This window comes from Saccopteryx leptura, chromosome 3 (assembly GCF_036850995.1).
Source record: "Saccopteryx leptura isolate mSacLep1 chromosome 3, mSacLep1_pri_phased_curated, whole genome shotgun sequence".
In the NCBI taxonomy this organism is placed as follows: Eukaryota; Metazoa; Chordata; class Mammalia; order Chiroptera; family Emballonuridae; genus Saccopteryx; species Saccopteryx leptura.
Genome location: NC_089505.1, coordinates 67163200 through 67181668, shown reverse-complemented (window position 1 = coordinate 67181668; position 18469 = coordinate 67163200). Strand labels below are relative to the sequence as shown.

General features: G+C 48.6%; 1 protein-coding gene across 5 annotated transcripts in view; it reads right to left on the bottom strand.

Moving 5' to 3' along the window:
* Positions 1-18469, bottom strand: part of TRPM4 (transient receptor potential cation channel subfamily M member 4) — a 50026-nt gene that overhangs the window by 22252 nt on the left and 9305 nt on the right. For 4 of the 5 annotated variants that reach the window (XM_066373951.1, XM_066373955.1, XM_066373953.1 and 1 more), the window contains 9 exons: positions 12041-12102; positions 11714-11905; positions 11316-11415; positions 7054-7166; positions 6417-6779; positions 6124-6258; positions 1740-1869; positions 1445-1590; positions 85-197 (listed from right to left, as the gene is read on the bottom strand). In XM_066373951.1, the coding sequence (XP_066230048.1) occupies positions 85-197; positions 1445-1590; positions 1740-1869; positions 6124-6258; positions 6417-6779; positions 7054-7166; positions 11316-11415; positions 11714-11905; positions 12041-12102 (1354 nt within the window). The remainder of the gene's footprint in view (positions 1-84; positions 198-1444; positions 1591-1739; positions 1870-6123; positions 6259-6416; positions 6780-7053; positions 7167-11315; positions 11416-11713; positions 11906-12040; positions 12103-18469) is intronic. The other variant, XM_066373952.1, reaches the window with a different exon arrangement.

The window sequence follows — 18469 nt, the reverse complement described above, 5'->3', positions numbered from 1 at the left end:
AACTGGACAGACGGAAAGTGGACAAGAAGTGAGCAGGAGAAACTGAGCACCTCCCTCCTGGCAATGTAACCCTGGGCGACTGACCTGAAGGTGATGAGGTTGGTGTAGATAAGCGGGGGGCAAAAAAAGGCGAGAACCAGGGCCCAGATGGGTGTGGTGCTGTCCATCTCTCCCCACCACTTCTGCGTCAGCAGAGACTGTGGGGTGTGGGGAGAGCAGGAGCCTGAATCTCTCTACAGCCCCTCCCCGAAGAACCCGGCCAGGAATCAGGCCGCAGCTCCAGAGCTCAGAGCAAGGGCTCAGTGTGGGGACCATAACTACTGGGGCGGGGAAAGGTGGTCAAAGGCGAGGCACCTTCCCCCAGGTTCTAGCTAGTAGAGTTCAACAGCCGACATTTATTAACACAACATGCCAGGAACTGGGCTAAGCACTTTGTGTAAGGTAGCTCACCTAACCCTCACCACCCCACCCCCACCCCCGAGGAAGACAGGTACTAATATTTTCAACCTTTTCACAGATGGGGCACAGGGAGGTTAAGAAAGGAGCATGAAATAGACTCTATGAGTTTAACCACTATTTGAAGCAAAGAACTCTGGGTAATTTTTTGAAATGCCAATCAAGTCATCCCCACAGCTGAGGATGGGACTTCCTGTCAGGGTAAGCAGGACCTCTTGCTGTGCAGGCAGAAAGTGCCTGTGTGTTCAGGGGGGACTCTCTCTGTCCCTGTCAGATTTAGATTAAGGATACTGAGAAAGTTCTAAATGTTAGGATGGGAAAAACTGTAGGGGCAAGCAGGACTTCCCCCAAAAAAGCAACTCCTACAGGAAGAGTAGGATTTCCTAAACCAGAGTTGTTTTCTTTTCTTTCTTAAGATTTTATTTATTGATTTTTTTTTTTAAAGAGAGGAGAGAGAAGAGGGGCAGGAGCAGGAAGCATCAGTTCATGTTGCTTCTCCTATGTGCCTTGACCAGGCAAAGCCCGGGGATTTGAACCGGCAATCTCAGCATTCCAGGTGGACATGTTATCCACTGCACCACCACAGGTCAGGCCAGAGTGTTTCTGTGTCCAAAACACTAGGTAATTGTCTGGTAAGGTCATTCTAAGTGTTGAGACCTGAACCCAGGGATCTCTTAAGGAACTGGGAAGGACTTCCTTTGGGTGAGAGTTGGGACTTCTAGGGGATCATCGGGAATTCCTGTATTGGGAGGGAAACTTTTTCGGAGGGCAGGCTTACTTGTGGGAAGGTTGCCTTCCTGGGGCGGGGGTGGGGCTTCTTACAGGAAGCGCAGCCTTTGTGGGAAAGGACTGAGACCTTCTGGAGGAGGGGCAGTCTCCAGGGGGAGGAGCCGGTCAAGACCGGACTGCAGGCAATGGCAGGGGCTTATCCTGCTAGCCCCAGGGTTCAGGTGGGGCTGTCCCAGATGTTGGTGTCTCAGCTGCTCACCTGTACTCCATCCTGGGCGAAGAAGGCACGGGCATCCGCCTGCATGGCAAGCTGCAGGCAGGTGGCATCCCCCCAGAACGGGCAGTGTCGGAGGAGTAGGGAAGCGGCCCGCTCCTCGCTGCTGCGGTAGCATTCGCCAAAGAGGTCTGGGAGCAGGGGATTTATGTGCGAGGGAGAAAAATGAATATGAAGATGATATGAGGGGATTTCAGGGTTATGAGAGGAGTGAGGAGATACACACACCCCTTCAACCGCAGCCCTATACCCTGCCCCCAGGTGCCCCTGCCCCACGCACCAACACCCAGCCCCTCAAACTTGGTGGCCAGGTCCTTCCTCCGTGCAGCCTCCTCAGCCTCAGACTCCAGACGGGCCAGCACTCGGAGCAGCAAACAGGCCCCAAGCGCTGAGGCCACAGCGTTGGAACCCTGGAGGGACAATGAGAAAGGTCATGGATGGGGCCAGAGTTTGGAGTGTCACAGAAAGGTGAGGAAGGGGACAGAACGCCTGTGATCAAGAGAAGGAACAGAGCCAGAGGTCCAAAGTTAACCAGGGTCAACAGAGGCCAAGGATAAAGTAATGTTTGTAGATGGATCTGGAAGAAACTGGATGTGAGGTGAACATGTCAGAAGTCAGAAAATTCTGACCCTGGCCAGGTAGCTCACTGGATTAGAGTGTCCTCCCAATACTCGAAGACTGCAGGTTCAATCCCCAGTCAGGGCACATACAAGAATCAACCAATGAATGCATAAATAAGTAGAAAAATGGATTGATCTTTCTCTCTCTCTCTCTTCTTTCTTCTCTCTCTCAAAGTCAATTAAAAAAAACAAAAGTCAGATAGTTCAGAGACCAGGGGCTGGGCTGGTGTTAGAATAACATTAGAGGTTATTGACAAGCCAAGAAGCAGTTGGAGATGTCACCTAAAATGACAGAGCAGAGAACTTCAAAACTCCATCCCTCCACAAAGCCAACAAATATGCTCGCAAAAACAGGCAGAATCAACTTTTTTAGAATTCTGAAATCATATAAACTTCATAACAAATAGGAAAATGCTTAATGAAGAAAGAAACTGCTGCCTGACCAGGCGGTGGTGCAGTGGATAAGAGCATCGGACTGGGATGCGGAAGACCCAGGTTCGAGACCCCTAGGTAGCCAACTTGAGCGCGGGCTCATCTGGTTTGAGTAAAAAGCTCACTAGCTTGAGCCCAAGGTCGCTGGCTCAGCAAGGGGTTACTCGGTCTGCTGAAGGCCTGCGGTCAAGGCATATATGAGAAAGCAATCAATGAACTAAGGTGTTGCAACGCTCAACGAAAAACTAATGACTGATGCTTCTCATCTCTTCGTTCCTGTCTGTCCCTGTCTATCCCTCTCCCTGACTCTCTCCCTGTCTCTGTAAAAAAAAAAAAGAAACTGCTAAATTTTTGTAAAAGAGCATTGTAACATTTTAATTAACCTGCTCACCACTGCCAACTCCCCAGAGCAGTGGCAGCCTTGTGGGCTTTTGTTACCAGCCAGAGCAATTCAGATCTTACTCTTAAATAATTGTGGTTGTGGGTCCTGGCCAGTTGGCTCAGCGGTAGAGTGATGGCCCAGCATGTGGAAGTCCTGGCCCAGCATGTGGAAGTCCTGGGTTCAATTCCAGGTCAGGGCACATAGGAGAAACGACCATCTGCTTCTCCACCCCTCCCCCTCCCCTTCTCTCTCTCTCTCTCTCTCTCTCTCTCTCTCTTCCCCTCCAGCAGTCATAACTCTGTTGATTTGAGTGCATTGCCCTGGACGCTGAGGTAGAGCCTCACCTCAGGCACTAAAAATATCTCGGTTGGGAGCATTGTCCCTAGATGGGGAATGCCAGGTAGATCCCAGTCAGGAACATGGGGGAGTCTGTCTCTCTATCTCCCCTCCTCTCACTTAAAATAATAATAATAATAATAATTGTGGTTGTGTGTGTGGACCTAGCTGGTGGCTCCCTGAAGAAACAGTTCACGGGCTTGCCTTTGTTTCACTGTTCTTAGAGCTTCACTCTAAGAAGCTTCACTTCTCCAGGGCAGAAGTGGTTTCCCAGGTGGTGTGTGAAAGCCTTTAAAAATAAAAATATTGACCTCAGCTGCCTGAAGCAAAGAATAGCAGCCTAGCCTAGTAATAGATCCACGGAGAGGACTGGGAGGGAAGGGGCCGAGGAAGGGACGGGGCGCAGGGTGTAGGGGTTTGTAAAGCTCCCGTGTGCACCAGGGGACTCAGAAGGCTACATGCATTACCAAGACTGGATGCTTGCTCAGAAAAGACTAGAGAAATCCCTGCGCTTTCACTTCTGGCCGATCTTTACACAATGGAGGCAGAAAGTGACAGCTACGGTAGAATTGTAAACAGCCTGCCCACGTGTTTGAAGGACAGCTCCAGGACACAGTGAATATGCAAACCGGGCGAGTTTTGGGGTTCCCCCCCAGCTTTAAGGAAATCTCTGTCAAGTCACTAGTAGTCCACTAAGCTTAACAGAACAGAATTTGAGTGGCCACACATAACAAAGAATACAGACTTTACAAAAACAGCTTAGAAAGGTCACCAAACAAACAATAACAACCCACAAAAAGCAACAAGAGGCCCTGGCAGGCTGGCTCAGTGGATAGACTGTTGGCTCAGTGTATGGACGTCCCAGGTTCGATTCCTGGTCAGGGCACACGAGAGAAGTGACCATCTGCTTCTCTTCTGCTCCCTCTCCCACTTCTCTTCCTCTTCCCCTTCTGCAGCCAGTGGCTCGATTGGTTCGAGCTTCGGCCTCAGGAGCTAAAAATTGCTCAGTTGAGCATTGGCCCATGAGAGAGGTTCCCCAGTGGATCCTGGTCAGGGCCCGTGCGGAAATCTGTCTCTCTACCTCCCCTCCTCTCACTTAAAAATTAAAAAATAAATAAATAGCCTGACCAGGCGGTGGCACCATGGATAGAGTTGGACTGGGACCCAGAGGACCCAGGTTTGGAACCCTGAGGTCACCAGCTTGAGCGCGGGCTCATCTGGTTTGAGCAAGGCTCACCAGCTTGGACCCAAGGTCGCTGGCTTGAGCAAGGGGTCACTCACTCTGCTATAGCCCCCCAGTCAAGGCACATATGAGAAAGCAATCAATGAACAACTAAAGAGCCGCAACAAAGAATTGATGCTTCTCATCTCTCTCCCTTCCTGTCTATCTGTCTCTATCTGTCCCTCTGTTTCTCTCTCTGTCCCTGTCACGCACAAAAAAAATAAAAATAGATAAGTAAATAAATAAATAAATAAAATGAAAGGAAATTTTGATACACATGGATAAACCATGAAAACGCTATGCTATGTGAAAGAAGTCAAATTTAAAAGGCCATATATTGCCCTGGCTAGACAGCTCGGTAGGTTGAAGCATCGTCCTAAAGCACAGAAGTTGAGGGTTCGATCCCTAGTCAGAGCACATACAGGAGCAGATTGATGTTCCTGTCTCTCACTGTCTCCTTTCCTCTCACTAAAATATTAGTTTAAAATAATTTTTAAAGGCCATATATTATATGATTTCATTTATATAAAATATCCCAAATAGGCAAATACATAGACACAGAAAGTAGATTAGTGGTTACCAGGGCCTGGAGGGAAGGGGGAAGGGAGTGGCTGCTTAACAGATTCTGGGGTTCCTTTTGGGCAGAGGTAGTATTTGCACCACATTGGGTGTACTCTAGACTCCTGAATTGTACTATTTTAAATGGTTAAAATGGTGCATTTTATGTTATATGAATTTTATCTCAATGAAAACAAGTCTATGTTTAACCCATGACCTGACAGGCTGAAAACAACCAAAGGCTGAAGGGAGTACTGTCAACGTAATTCTAAAAATAAGCCCTACCTTGGATCCTATTTGAATCCCATAACTTTTTTTTTTAACTTTGTAAATTTCTCAAAGGTGTCCCCACACCTCGATCCTACCTCTGCAGTCCACCCTCGCCCTGGCCGCCTGGAGGACCCCAGCCTTACCCTCTAACCTGGCTTCCTGGTCTCTAGTTTTGCCCCTTCCACATGCAGCTGCAACAATGTACTTAAATTGCAAGTGTACCAACGTTTAAATGACTCCCTGCTGGCTGCAGAATAATGTCTAACTTCCTTGTACAGGCAACCATATTGAAAGAATGAGATTGATTCACATATATAAACAAGGGAAAAGGTCCAATATATATTGTTAACAGAAAAGCAAGAAATGCATAATATGGGGGGGAGGAAACAGCAGTAGCTGGAGCGTTACATCAGGAACAGAGGACTGCATGGGGGCCAGAGTCTGGTGGGACTAAAGGACAGGGCCTGACCAGGCAGTGGCACAGTGGATAGAGTGTCAGACTAGGACTGGGAGGACCCAGGTTCGAAGCCCAGAGGTCGCCAGCTTGAGCGTGGGATCATAGACATGATCCCATGGTCCCTGGCTTGAGCCCAAGGTCACTGGCTTGAGCAAGGGGTCACTTGCTGTGCTGTAGCCCCCCACCCCGTCCCCCCAATCAAGGCACATTTGAGCACACAATCACTGAACAACTAAGGAGCTGCAACAAAGAATTTATGCTTCTCATCTCTTTCCCCTCCTGTCTGTCTGTCGCTATCTTGCCCTCTCTCTGATTCTCTTGTCTGTCAAAAAAAAAAAAAGGACAGGGATGCAAGAGAGTAGAATCAGAGATCAAGTTAGCACTCACTATCTCCCAGAAGTACAAGGCCATCTGAGCCCTGTTCAGTAGCAGTGCCCAAAGGAACAGGTCACTCCAGGGGGTCTGCCCGAGGACAGCGTCCAGCATGAGTTCCGAGGTGGCCCTGACCAAGAGGGGCTGTGACTGCAGGCAAGGGAGGCGTGGTGAGAATTGGCCCCGCCCCAATCATCAGCCCCATCCGGGTTCCATCACACCCCATTCTCCGACCACACCCCCTCTCAATGTGGCCCCGCCCCCAGGCCCTTCGAGGTCTTCCCTGCCGAGCATGGTCTGGTGCTTACGCTCTCTTTGCCGCCATGGTCTCTCCCCCTGAGGCCATGGTCGAGGTGGGGATCCCCGGCGGCCCAAGCATGCTGCCTTGGCGCGCACATCTCACCGAGAAGCATCCGGAGCACCTGCTCCACGTCAGGGAGTCGGGGCTCCGCAGAGGGTTTAAGGGCTGGGGTTTTGGAGCCCGCACTGTGGGACACCTGGTCCAGAAGGCTGCGGATGAGCGAGCTGGGGGGCGCCGCGCTGTACAGTTGGGCCAGGCGCACCGGGGTCAGGAAGTGACCCAGGCTGAGGCCATGTGAGATCAGCAAGCGCACGAACTCGGGCCTATCACTCAGGAGGGCGTCCATGAGGGAGGCCTCCAGGTGGGCGGACTGGCGGGTGGGATGAATGGGGGAAGAGATGAAGGGACACAGACAAAAGGCCAGGTGAGGTCAGAGGTTAAGGACAATAGATTGGGACACAGAGCTATGAGTGACGGATGGATGGATGGGGAAGAAGGAACAAGATGGGGGCAAATGGACAATATCAGGGGAGAATAAAGAGAAGGCTGGACAGGCCATAATGGAAGACTGGGCCAAAGGTCAGGGAGGGAGGAGAGTGCATCCCCCTCATCGGGATCCCCAAGCCCTGTACCCAACCCCTCACCCTCCATTGGATGTCACCCCGGAAGAGTTCACTCTGGGCGATGTCCACACGGTTCCAAGCCACAGCCAAACGCAACTCGTCCAGGTACGCAGAGGCCTCAGAGCTCCCACAGGCTGCAAGGGTGAGAGGGAAAGGGGTAAGGGGGAGGGTGCAAACGTTGGATGAATGTCTGTTTTGCTTCTATTTGGGATGCCTGCCATTTCAATTTCATATAAAGGGGGTGATGTTGGGCAGAGTCTGGAGTCTTCAAGAAGTCAGGCAGAAAGTCCCTCAACTCAGGGGCAGAATGCAGACTGGCTGTTTAGAGGCCCCAAGAAGGAACGGGAATCATTCATTCACTTAACATTTATTGAGGTAGGTTATGGACCAGGGAAGGGGAGGGATGGAGAGAGGAATTGGATACAGTCCCTGCCCTGAAATGAAGCTCATTCCACAAAAATATGTCCTGGAACCACATAACTACCCTCAGAGTGGTTGGCACCCTCAGAGGTGGGCATACCACGTGACTAGGGCCAGGGGAGGCCACAATCACAGAGGTTTGAGTGAACCGAGGAAGCCTTGCCCAGGCCAGGCCAAGCGGGGCTTCGGAAAGACCAGCAGGGTTTGAAGGTGAAGTATTTAAAGCAAAAGAAGCTTCAAGGCAGCAGGAGCAGCTTGGGCGAAGGCCAGGGTGCAGGGAGAGACAGCATATAATCAAACACGTAAGTCACCCCAAGTGCTTGGAAACTGGGGTATGTGTGAGTGAAAGCAAAGAGGGGACAGTAGCAGAAAATGAGATTGGGGGGTAAATCTGAACAGTAGAAAAACTCTGGAAGACCCCAGGGGACCTTCAAGAGAGCTGGGAAGATCAAGAGGCCTTTAAAACTTGGATCCAACAACTGAATGGACACAAAGCGCACACCCTCGAAAGGGGCTGGGACAGTCTGAAGCATGCGGCGGGTCCAAGTAAAGCCACATCTGGATGCTGCTGGGTCTCAGGGCACTTGGCTGTGGAGTTGCTTTATCCTCTGTCTCCACTTGCTCCACATCTATCTCCAAAGGACTTTTGTCTCATTTTGGTTGTTCCCAAACTTGGTAGGGCAGGGCAAGGTACTCTGGTGGAGAGGAAATGAGTGGTGGGCTCTGAGGCCGTTCCAATCCCAGCTCCACCACCACCGGAAGGGCTTCAGGCAGGCCCCTGGACCTCGGGAGCCTGTTTCCTCATCTACGGCATGGGAATACTAATGGTACACACTGTGGAGAAACACTATCAATAATAATCGTAGGATTCCTGGCCAGGCGGTGGCACAGTGGATAGGGCATTGGCCTGGGATGCTGAGGACTCAGGTTCAAAACCCCAAGGTCACCAGCTTGAGCGCAGGCTCACCAGCTTGAGTGCGGGGTCGCCAGTTTGAGTGTAGGATCATAGACATGACCCCAGGGTCACTGGCTTGAGCCCAAAGGTCACTGGCTTGAGCCCAAGGTCGCTGGTTTGAGCAAAGGGTCATTGACTCAGCTAGAGCACCCTGGTCAAGGCACATAAAAGAAAGCAATCAATGAACAACTAAGGTGCCGTTACTATGAGTTGATGCTTCTCATCTCCCTTCCTGTCTGTTTGTCCCTGTCTATCCCTCTCTCTCTCTCTTGCTAAAAAAAAAAAATAATAATAATAATAATAATAGTAGTAGTAGTAGTAGGAAGAAGTTCCAAACTAGAAAGACTCTGCAGGCTGACTAGTGTAACCCCTAAAGTAGCAATATGTCTGGGACCACACGTTATGTTTCTTTTCAAAACCCAGAAGCAAATTCAGAGTGGGATTTTATAAGAGTTGACTTTCCTCTACATTCCTCACAGTTTCAAGAGGAGAAAAAAATAGATGTATAAAATATTGCTTTATATTCTGCCTCAACACGTATCAGCTAGGCCTCCCCAGACCCTTCATGCTCACCCTGTCCCATACTGAGCCCAGGGTATGACTCCAAAACCGGCCTTCCCCGGCCTTCCATCTCAGGGGCAACGCCTTCATCCACCCCGTCAATGGGGCACAGCCCCAGAAGCTGTCATGTTCCATACCTCATCCGCCCCCACGCACTCTCTTTCCAGCCCCCTGACCCTCCCCCAGCCCCCTTCTATACACAGAACTGACCCTGTCCATCCCATGCCTCTCAGGACAAAGTCTCAGTTGAAATCCTGGTGGTCTGATCCTGCCAGCCTCACTGGCTGTCTCATGCCACATGCTTCATACTATCCATGTGGGTCTCCTTCCTCCCCCAAACCCAGCTCATGGCAGTGGGCTTGAGAGTCAGACAGACCTGAGCGAAAGTCTGACACCTATTCCCGTGTGGGTCCCTGGGCAAGTCACGTCCCACCACTCTGGTTCTCAGTTTCTACACCTGCAAAATGGGGAGGCAATCCTTGCAGGCAAGGATGGAGTGTCAGTGGCAAAAGTGCATGCCAGCGGCTCAGCACAGCGCCTGGCTCATACTAGGCTCTTAAGGAGCCTCCTTTCCCTTCCCCTCCCTTCCTCACCTACTGAAACCCCATCCATTCAACTCTGCTATCACCAACCCAGCCAGCCAGCTCCAATTTCGAGCAGAGCACGATCACTTCCATTCCTACAAGCAGTGAGCTTGCAACACCCCAGCCCCAAACCATATCTTACAGAGCCACTATTTCTCTCCCAAGACACTCATACTAACTTCCATAAAGTGAATCAGATTTGCATACTGTCCATTTCTCTTTAAGGATATGTTCCCACAAGAAATAGCATCACACTAAGAAGAGTTCTCATTCATTGGGCCACTCACTCAGACACCAGGCACTGCCTCATAAGCTGTTTCTCAGGCTCACAACACTCCTGCAAGGTATTATCTCCATCTTCTCAGAGAAAGAAACTAAGGCTCAGAGAGGGAAAGTCTCTTTCTCAAAGCCACACAGCCAGGAAGAGACCGGGGTGAGGGCCTGGGGCTGAAAACACATTATAAATTGATACTATGCCTCTTGGGAGTTTTTATCTAAGTCGGTGTTTTCCCTGTAAGATTCTTCTGACACCAGAAATGACCTTCCCCACACATGACCCCCAGGGAATCCCATTACCACTTATTTATTCCACCTCCCATCTTACTAAGTTCAAATTCTACTGACTCTTCATGCCCAAATTAAATACCACTTCCTCCTTGAATTTTCTCCCTTTACTGACCATGGTTCTTCCCCCAAGCTTTTGTATTAAGTTTTAGATTTTTTAAGGTTGTGTGCAAACAACGCTGGTAGATGCTAGAGTCCTTGAGAGCAGGATATGAACCTACTTTAACCTCAGGAGCCTAGGATGGTGTTTGTTGAATGAATGAACTCAGCTTCTAGCAGGTGGCCATCATGCTCCAGAATGGTTTTCATCATTTATTTCTCTAGTGAAATATCAGGAGTTCCTCACTGGGAGACAGTGCTCTGGTTCATCTCTGATTCCCACACCCTGCAATGCTTGAAACATACTGGAGGCACATAGAAGAGCAGATGGAAGGATGGGTGCATGAATGCATAGAAGGGCGAATGGATGGATGGATAAATGGGTGGGTGAAAGATGGATGGATGGAAGAATAATGAATCCACGGAACTGTCAATAGATGTGTGAATGAACAGGTGAAAGGATGATGGGTGGATGGCAAGATGGATGGATGATTGGATGGATAGAAAAATCAAGAATAGAATAAGGGATAGATGGAAAAATCAATGTATAAATGGATGGATGGATAGAAAGAAGGATGATTGGGAGGATGGATGGATGGGCAGGTGGGTGGGTAGAAAGATGGATGGATGGATGGATGCAAAGGTGGATGGAAGGGTAGATGGATGGGTGGATGGATGGATGGATGGATGGATGGATGGATGGATGGATGGAAGGATGGATGGATGGATGGATGCAAAGGTGGATGGAAGGGTAGATGGATGGGTGGATGGATGGATGGATGGATGGAAGGATGGATGGATGGATGGATGGATGGACAGACAGACGGATGGATGGATGGATGGATAGATAGATGGATAAAGGATGAAAGGGTAGATAAATGCATCCAACAAAAAGAAAGCAATGTTGGAACACAATGAAAGTATCTTGGGAAACTGCCCAAAAGTACATATAAAGCCTCAAGAAACAATGCAAAGGGGATTGATAAAAAGAGATAAAAAGGGGCAGAGCCTTAGATTAGAGAGAATAGATAAAGTGCCCAGGTCAGGAAAATTGTCTCAAGTTGAGCAGAGAGTGGGAAAATTTGGGGTCCAAGTCTTACCCTTGACAAGAGCTCTCAAAACGATGGTCTCAAATTCCTCAGGACCATCCTCTGTTGAATAGACTGTCAGCAGCTCCTTTCTGGTCATGATCCTCTCCACCTGCAGAATACCAAATTCCTCATCCCCAGCCCAACTCCACCTGTGCCCTGTCTGCAGGGACACGGGCCTTCAGCACCCAGCATTCTCAGTGCCCGGCACCCCCCCCCTCCCAGAACCCAGCAGTCCAGACCTCCAGGCCTCTCTTCCCTCCAATCCATGAGTCTGGGTCCCCACTACCCTCTTCCCTCAGATCCAGGATTCCAAGCTCTCAGCAAGTCCCTTCTCTCAAGACCCAGGAGCCCAGGTCCCTAGCTCCCTTTCCATCTCAGGATCCAGAGTCAGGCCCTCAGTGTCATACCTGGGCCTGCAGGACATCGGGGTCCCCTTTGGGGAAGAAACGCCTAATTCGATCTCCGGCATCACCTCGCCTGCCTCCTCCATTCCCTGGAGCGAGAGTGTCTTCCAGGATCTCCGCCAGGCAGTCAGCAGCGCCCCCAGACCCAGCCACCAGGAGGCAGGGAAGCTGAGCCTGGGTGGCGTTCTCTATCCGCTACATGATAAACGCGGGGAGCCAGGTCAGAGGAGGCAGTCACCCTGCCTGAAGCACAGATCCGGACCCCCTCCTCCCCTGAAACTCAGGGCCCGTGCCCCAGCCCCTTAGAGCCAAGCATCTGGGCAGCTATACCTTCAACATCTTCTCATCACCTCCAATCAGGAGGAGGAGGACAGGGATGTCGATTCCAGTCCCTGAGGAAAGAGGAGAGCCGTGGGCTTGGTCACCTCCCATCAGTCTTTTTTTTTTTTTTTACAAGGACAGAGAGAGAGAGGGATAGATAGAGACAGACAGACAGGAACGGAGAGAGATGAGAAGCATCAATCATCAGTTTTTCGTTGCGACATCTTAGTTGTTAATTGATTTCTTTCTCATATGTGCCTTGACTGCAGGCCTTCAGCAGACTGAGTAATCCCTTGCTTGAGCCAGCGAAGCTGGTGAGCTTTTTTTTTTTGCTCAAGCCAGAAGAGCCCGTGCTCGAGCTGGCGACCTCGGGGTCTCGAACATGGGTCCTTCCTCATCCCAGGCCGACGCTCTACCCAATGCGCCACCACCTGGTCAGGCACCTCCCATCAGTCTTTGCCAGGGTGGCAGAGACCCACATTTGCCATGAGTCCCTGGGGCCAGTGTTGGCTTCTGCCTCATCCTGTCTTGAGGCTCCTGGGAATTGTCCTATCTTTGAGCACATTGGGTGGGACCAGCTTTTTTTTTTTTTTTTTTTTTTTTTTTTTTTTTTTTTTTTTTTTAATTTTTTATTTATTCATTTTAGAGAGGAGAGGGAGAGACAGAGAGGGAGAGAGAGAGGAGAGACAGAGAGAGAAGGGGGAGGAGCTGGAAGCATCAACTCCCATATGTGCCTTGGCCAGGCAAGCCCAGGGTTTTGAACCGGCGACCTCAGCATTTCGAGGTCGATGCTTTATCCACTGCGCCACCACAGGTCAGGCCGGGACCAGCTTTTGAAGACAAAAATGCTCAGCTTTCCCCAGAAGGAAAGGGCTGGGGGCCTGGACTTCCGGGTCCTTGAATGAGATGGATGTTTATTAGAGGCATGAGTTAATCCTGTGATTGCTTAACTGCCCAGGAGTGGAAAGGATGAAATTTCAAACAGGAAATGAAGAAAATAAGGAAAAGAACACAATACAGTAAACAGCCCAAATACAATAAAGAGCCCTGGCTGGATAGCTTGGTTGGTTAGAGCATCATCCCAAAGCACAGAGGTTACCGGTTTGATCCCCAGTCAGGGCGCATACAGGAACAGATATTCCTGTCTCTCTCCTGCTCTCTCCCTCTCTCTAAAATCAGTAAAATAAAACATTAAAAAAATACAATAGGCCTGACCAGGTGGTGGCGCAGTGGATAGAGCGTTGGGCTGGGATATGGAAGACCCAGGTTCGAGACCCCGAGGTCACCAGCGTGAGCAAGGGCTCATCTGGTTTGAGCAAAAAGCTCACCAGCTTGAGCCCAAGGTCACTGGCTTGAGCAAGGGGTTACTTGGTCTGCTGAAGGCCTGCGGTCAAGGTACATATGAGAAAGTAATCAATGAACAATTAAGGTGTTGAAACATGTAAGGAAAAACTAATGATTGATGCTTCTCATCTCTCCGTTCCTGTCTGTCTGTCCCTGTCTATCCCTCTCTCTGACTCTCTCTCTGTCTCTGTAAAAAAAAAAAAATACAATACAACAGCCTGACCAGGCACTGGTGCAGTGGATAGAGCATCGGACTGGGATGCAGAAGACCCAGGTTCAAGATCCCAAGGTCACCAGCTTGAGTGCAGGCTCATCTGGTCTGAGCAAGGCTCACCAGCTTGGACCCAAGGTCGCTGGCTCGAGCAAGGGGTCACTTGCTCTGCTGTAGCCCCCGGTCAAGGCACATATGAGAAAGCAATCAATGAACAACTAAGGAGCCGCAACAAAGAATTGATGCTTCTCATCTCTCTCCCTTCCTTTCTGTGTGTCCCTATCTGGCCTTCTCTCTGACTCTCTCTGTCTCTGTCACCACAAAAAAAAAAAAAAAAATACAATAAAGATATTTACCAAAGCCCAATAGAAAAGTCATATAAGATTGTTTCCTGCCTGACCTGTGGTGGTTCAGTGGGTAAAAGCATCAACTTGGAACACTGAGGACGCCGGTTCAAAACCCCAGGCTTCCCTGGTCAAGGCACATATGGGAGTTGATGCTTTCTGCTCCTCCCTCCTTTCTTTCTCTCTCTCTCTCTGTCTCCTCTCTTTAAAATTAATAAAATCTAAAAATAAATAAATAAATAAATAAATAAAAAGATTGTTTCCTATTAACTCTATTCCTATCAAAATAAGAAGAGATAGCATTACTATCAATCACACTCATTCGGGAGTAAAACAGTGAAGAAAAAAAAAGAAATTAAAATGAAAACTAGTGTTTTTTTATTTTTTAATGCTTTTATTTTTTTTCTTTTTCCAAGTGAGAGGAGGGGAGATAGACAGACTCCCGCCTATGCCCTAACCAGGATCCACCTGGCAAAACCCCTCTGGGGCCATGCTCACAACAGAGCTATTTTTAGCATCTGGGGTGCTAAAATTAGTGCCCAGGCCTGACTAGGTGGTGGCACAGTGGAAAGAGCATTGGACTGGGATGCAGAGGACCCAGGTTCGAGACCCTGAGGTCGCCAGCTTGAGTGCGGGCTCATCTGGTTTGAGCAAAAAGCCCACCAGCTTGAACCGAAGGTCGCTGGCTCCAACAGGGGGCTATTCAGTCTGCTGAAGGCCCGTGGTCAAGGTACATATGAGAAAGCAATCAATGAACAACTAAGGTGTTGCAATGCACAATGAAAAACTAATGATTGATGCTTCTCATCTCTCTCTGTTCCTGTCTGTCTGTCCCTGTCTATCCCTCTCTCTGACACTCTCTCTCTGTCTCTGTAAATAAATAAATAAACAAACAAACAAACAAACAAATAAATAAATAAAATTAATGCCCAGGACTGGTGCAATTGAACCAATCAAGCCATGGCTACAGAAGAGGAAGAGAGAGAGAGAAAGAGAAATGGAAGGAGGAAGAGTGGAGAAGCAGATGGTCTTTCTCCTGTGTGCCCTGACCTGAAATCAAACCTGCGACATCCACACGCCAGGCCAATGCTCTACCACTGAGCCAGCCAACCAGGGCAAAAACTGTTATTTTTTAAATCTAGAAATTACAAAAAATTTATTTGAAAAAAAACATGATTTATAGTCCCAGAAAGTTGTAAGAGAATTGATACAAGAGCCTGACCAGGTGGTGGCACAGTGGATAAGCGTCAGACAGGGACGTGGAGGACCCAGGTTCAAAACCCCGAGGTCGCCAGCTTGAACACGGGCTCGACTGGCTTGAGTGCAGGGGTCGCTGGCTTGAGTGTGAGATCATAGATATGACCCAAAGGTCTCTGGCTTGAGCAAGGGGTCACTGACTCTGCTGTAGCCCCCCAGTAAAGGTATATATGAGAAAGCAATCAATGAACAACTAAGGTGCTGCAATGAAGAATTGATGCTTCTCATCTCTCTCCCTTCCTGCCTGTCTCTGTCAAAAAAAAAAAAAAACTGATACAAGGGAAAAAAATTAAAACCTTTTTCTCAAACTCATTTTTTGATTAAAAAAAAGAAAAGAAGAAAGAAAGAAGTTGCCTGACCAGGCGGTGGCACAGTGAATAGAGCGTCGGACTGGGGAGCAGAGGACCCAGGTTCAAAACCCCAAGGTCACCAGCTTGAGCATGAGCTCGTCTGACTTGAGCATGGGCTCACCAGCTTGAGTGCAGGGTCGCTGGCTTGAGAGTGGAATCATAGACATGACCTCATGGTTGCGGGCTTGAGCCCAAAGGTCGCTGGCTTGAAACCCAAGGTCGCTGGCTTGAGCAAGTGGTCACTCGCTCTACTCTAGTCCCCAGGTCAAGGCACATGTGAGAAAGCAATCAATGAACAACTAAGATGCCCCAGCTGAGTTGATGCTTCTAATCTCTTTCCCTTCCTGTCTGTATGTCCCTATCTGTCTCTCTCTCTCTCTCTCTGTCTTTGCCACACACACACACACACACACACACACACACACACACAAATATAAAATACTTGGGAATTAGTTCATCCAGAGAAATACTGTATCTTTATGAAGAAATTTACACACATTATTTAAAGACAAGGCCTGAATAAATGGAAAAACTGATGCCATGTTAACCTGTCACAAATAACAAATAAATGAAATGCAGTTTGAGGACAGAGGAGAGTTGGAGGAATTTGGAAGCATTTTCTTTTTTCTTTCTTTTTTTTACAGAGACAGAGAGAGAGTTAGAAAGAGGGATAGACAGGAACGGAGAGATGAGAAGCATCAATCATCAGTTTTTCTTTTTTCTTTTTTTTTCTTTTTTTGTATTTTTCTGAAGCTGGAAACGGGGAGAGACAGTCAGACAGACTCCCGCATGCACCCGACCGGGATCCACCTGGCATGCCCACCAGGGGTGACGCTCTGCCCACCAGGGGGCAATGCTCTGCCCCTCCGGGGGTCACTCTGTTGCGACCAGAGCCACTCCACCACCTGGGGCAGAGGCCAAGGAGCCATCCCCAGCGCCCAGGCTATCTTTGCTCCAATGGAGCCTCGGCTGCAGGAGGGGAAGAGAGAGACAAAGAGGAAGGAGAGGGGGAGGGGTGGAGAAGCAGATGGGCGCTTCTGTGTGCCCTGGCCGGGAATCGAACCCGGGTCCCCCGCACGCCAGGCCGACGCTCTACCACTGAGTCAACCGGCCAGGGCTAATCATCAGTTTTTTGTTGCGACACCTTAGTTGTTCATTGATTGCTTTCTCATATGTGCCTTGACCGCAGGCCTTCAGCAGACCGAGTAACTCCTTGCTCGAGCCAGTGACCTTGGGCTCAAGCTGGTAAGCTTTTGCTCAAACCAAATGAACCCTCACTCAAGCTGGCGACCTTGGGGTCTCGAACCTGGATCTTCCGCATCCCAGTCCGATGCTCTATCCACTGCGCCACTGCCTGGTCGGGCACTAGAATTAAGAAATTTTTGAGAAAGGACAGTGAGGGGGAACTTTTCCTAATATATAGCAAAACATCTTTTAAATTTTTTAAATGTTTATTTTATTGATTTGAGAGAGAGGAAGGGAGAGGGAGAAACAGGAATATCGATCTGTTCCTGTATGTGCTCTGACCGGGGATGTAACCTGCAACCTCTGTACTTCAGGACAATGCTCTTTTTCTTTTTTCCTTTTTCTTTTTCTTTTCCAAGTGAGAGGAGAGTAGAAGCCAAACTCACACATGTGCCCCAACCAGGATCCACCCAGAAACCTCAGTCTGGGGCCAATGCTCTGCCCATCTGGGGCCATGCTTGCAACCAAGCTATTTTAAGCACCTGGGGCGATGTGCTTGAACCAATCAAGCCATGGCTGTGGGAGGGGAAGAGAGAGAAAGGATAGAGAGAGAAGGGGAAGGGGAAGGGTGGAGAAGCAGATGGTTGCTTCTCCTGTGTGTCCTGACCTGGAATCGAACCTGGGACTTCTACACGCAGGGCTGATGCTCTACCGCTGAGTCAACTGGCCAAGGCCGAATGATGCTCTAGCCAACTGAGCTATCCAACCAGTGCAAAACATCTTTAAACTGATGTAATCAACATATTTTGGCATAGGAATAGGGAGGTAGAAGAATAAAAGGTTCAGAAATAGATTTCAGTGTGTAAGGGAACTAAATATGTAACTGAGGTGGCATTTTAAATCATATGGAAAAAGATAGTTTATTCATAAGCATAGACTCCTTACCTCAAAAGATATAAAAATAATTTCCAGATGGATTACATTTTTAAATACAGAAATCTAAGTAAGATATTAAAAACAAGACTTAGGGAGCTTAGGGAGAATGTTTTTATTGAAATAAAGTGGGATGAACCTTTTTTTTTACAGAGACAGAGAGAGAGTCAGAGAGAGGGATAGACAGGGACAGACAGACAGGAACGGAGAGATGAGAAGCATCAATCATTAGTTATTTTGTTGCGACACCTTAGTTGTTCATTGTTTGCTTTCTCATATGTGCCTTGACTGTGGGGCTACAGCAGAGCAAGTGACCCCTTGCTTAAGCCAGCGACCTTGGGTCCAAGCTGGTGAGCTTTGCTCAAACCAGATGAGCCCGCGCTCAAGCTAGCGACCTCGGGGTCTCGAACCTGGGTCCTTCACATCCTAGTCCAATGCTCTATACACTGCGCCACCGCCTGGTCAGGCTGAACCTTTCTTTTAAAAGCAGAAAACCTAGGGACTACAAAGAAACAACAAATATATCTAACCACATAAAAATGATAGCATTTGTATGGAAATAGAAGCCATATTAAAATATCTCTTAAAAAGTTTGTGATACATCTAATAGTCAAAGAGTTATTACCCATAGGATAAAATGAATTCATACAAAACACAAGAAAGAACACAGTTTAATTTTTTTTTTATCTTAGCAAAAGACAAAGGTAGAGAAAGAGAAAAAAAAACATTGATTGGTTGTTCTACTTATTTATGCATTCATTGGTTGCTTCTTGTATGTGCGCTGACCAGGGATCCAACCCACAACCTTGGCTTA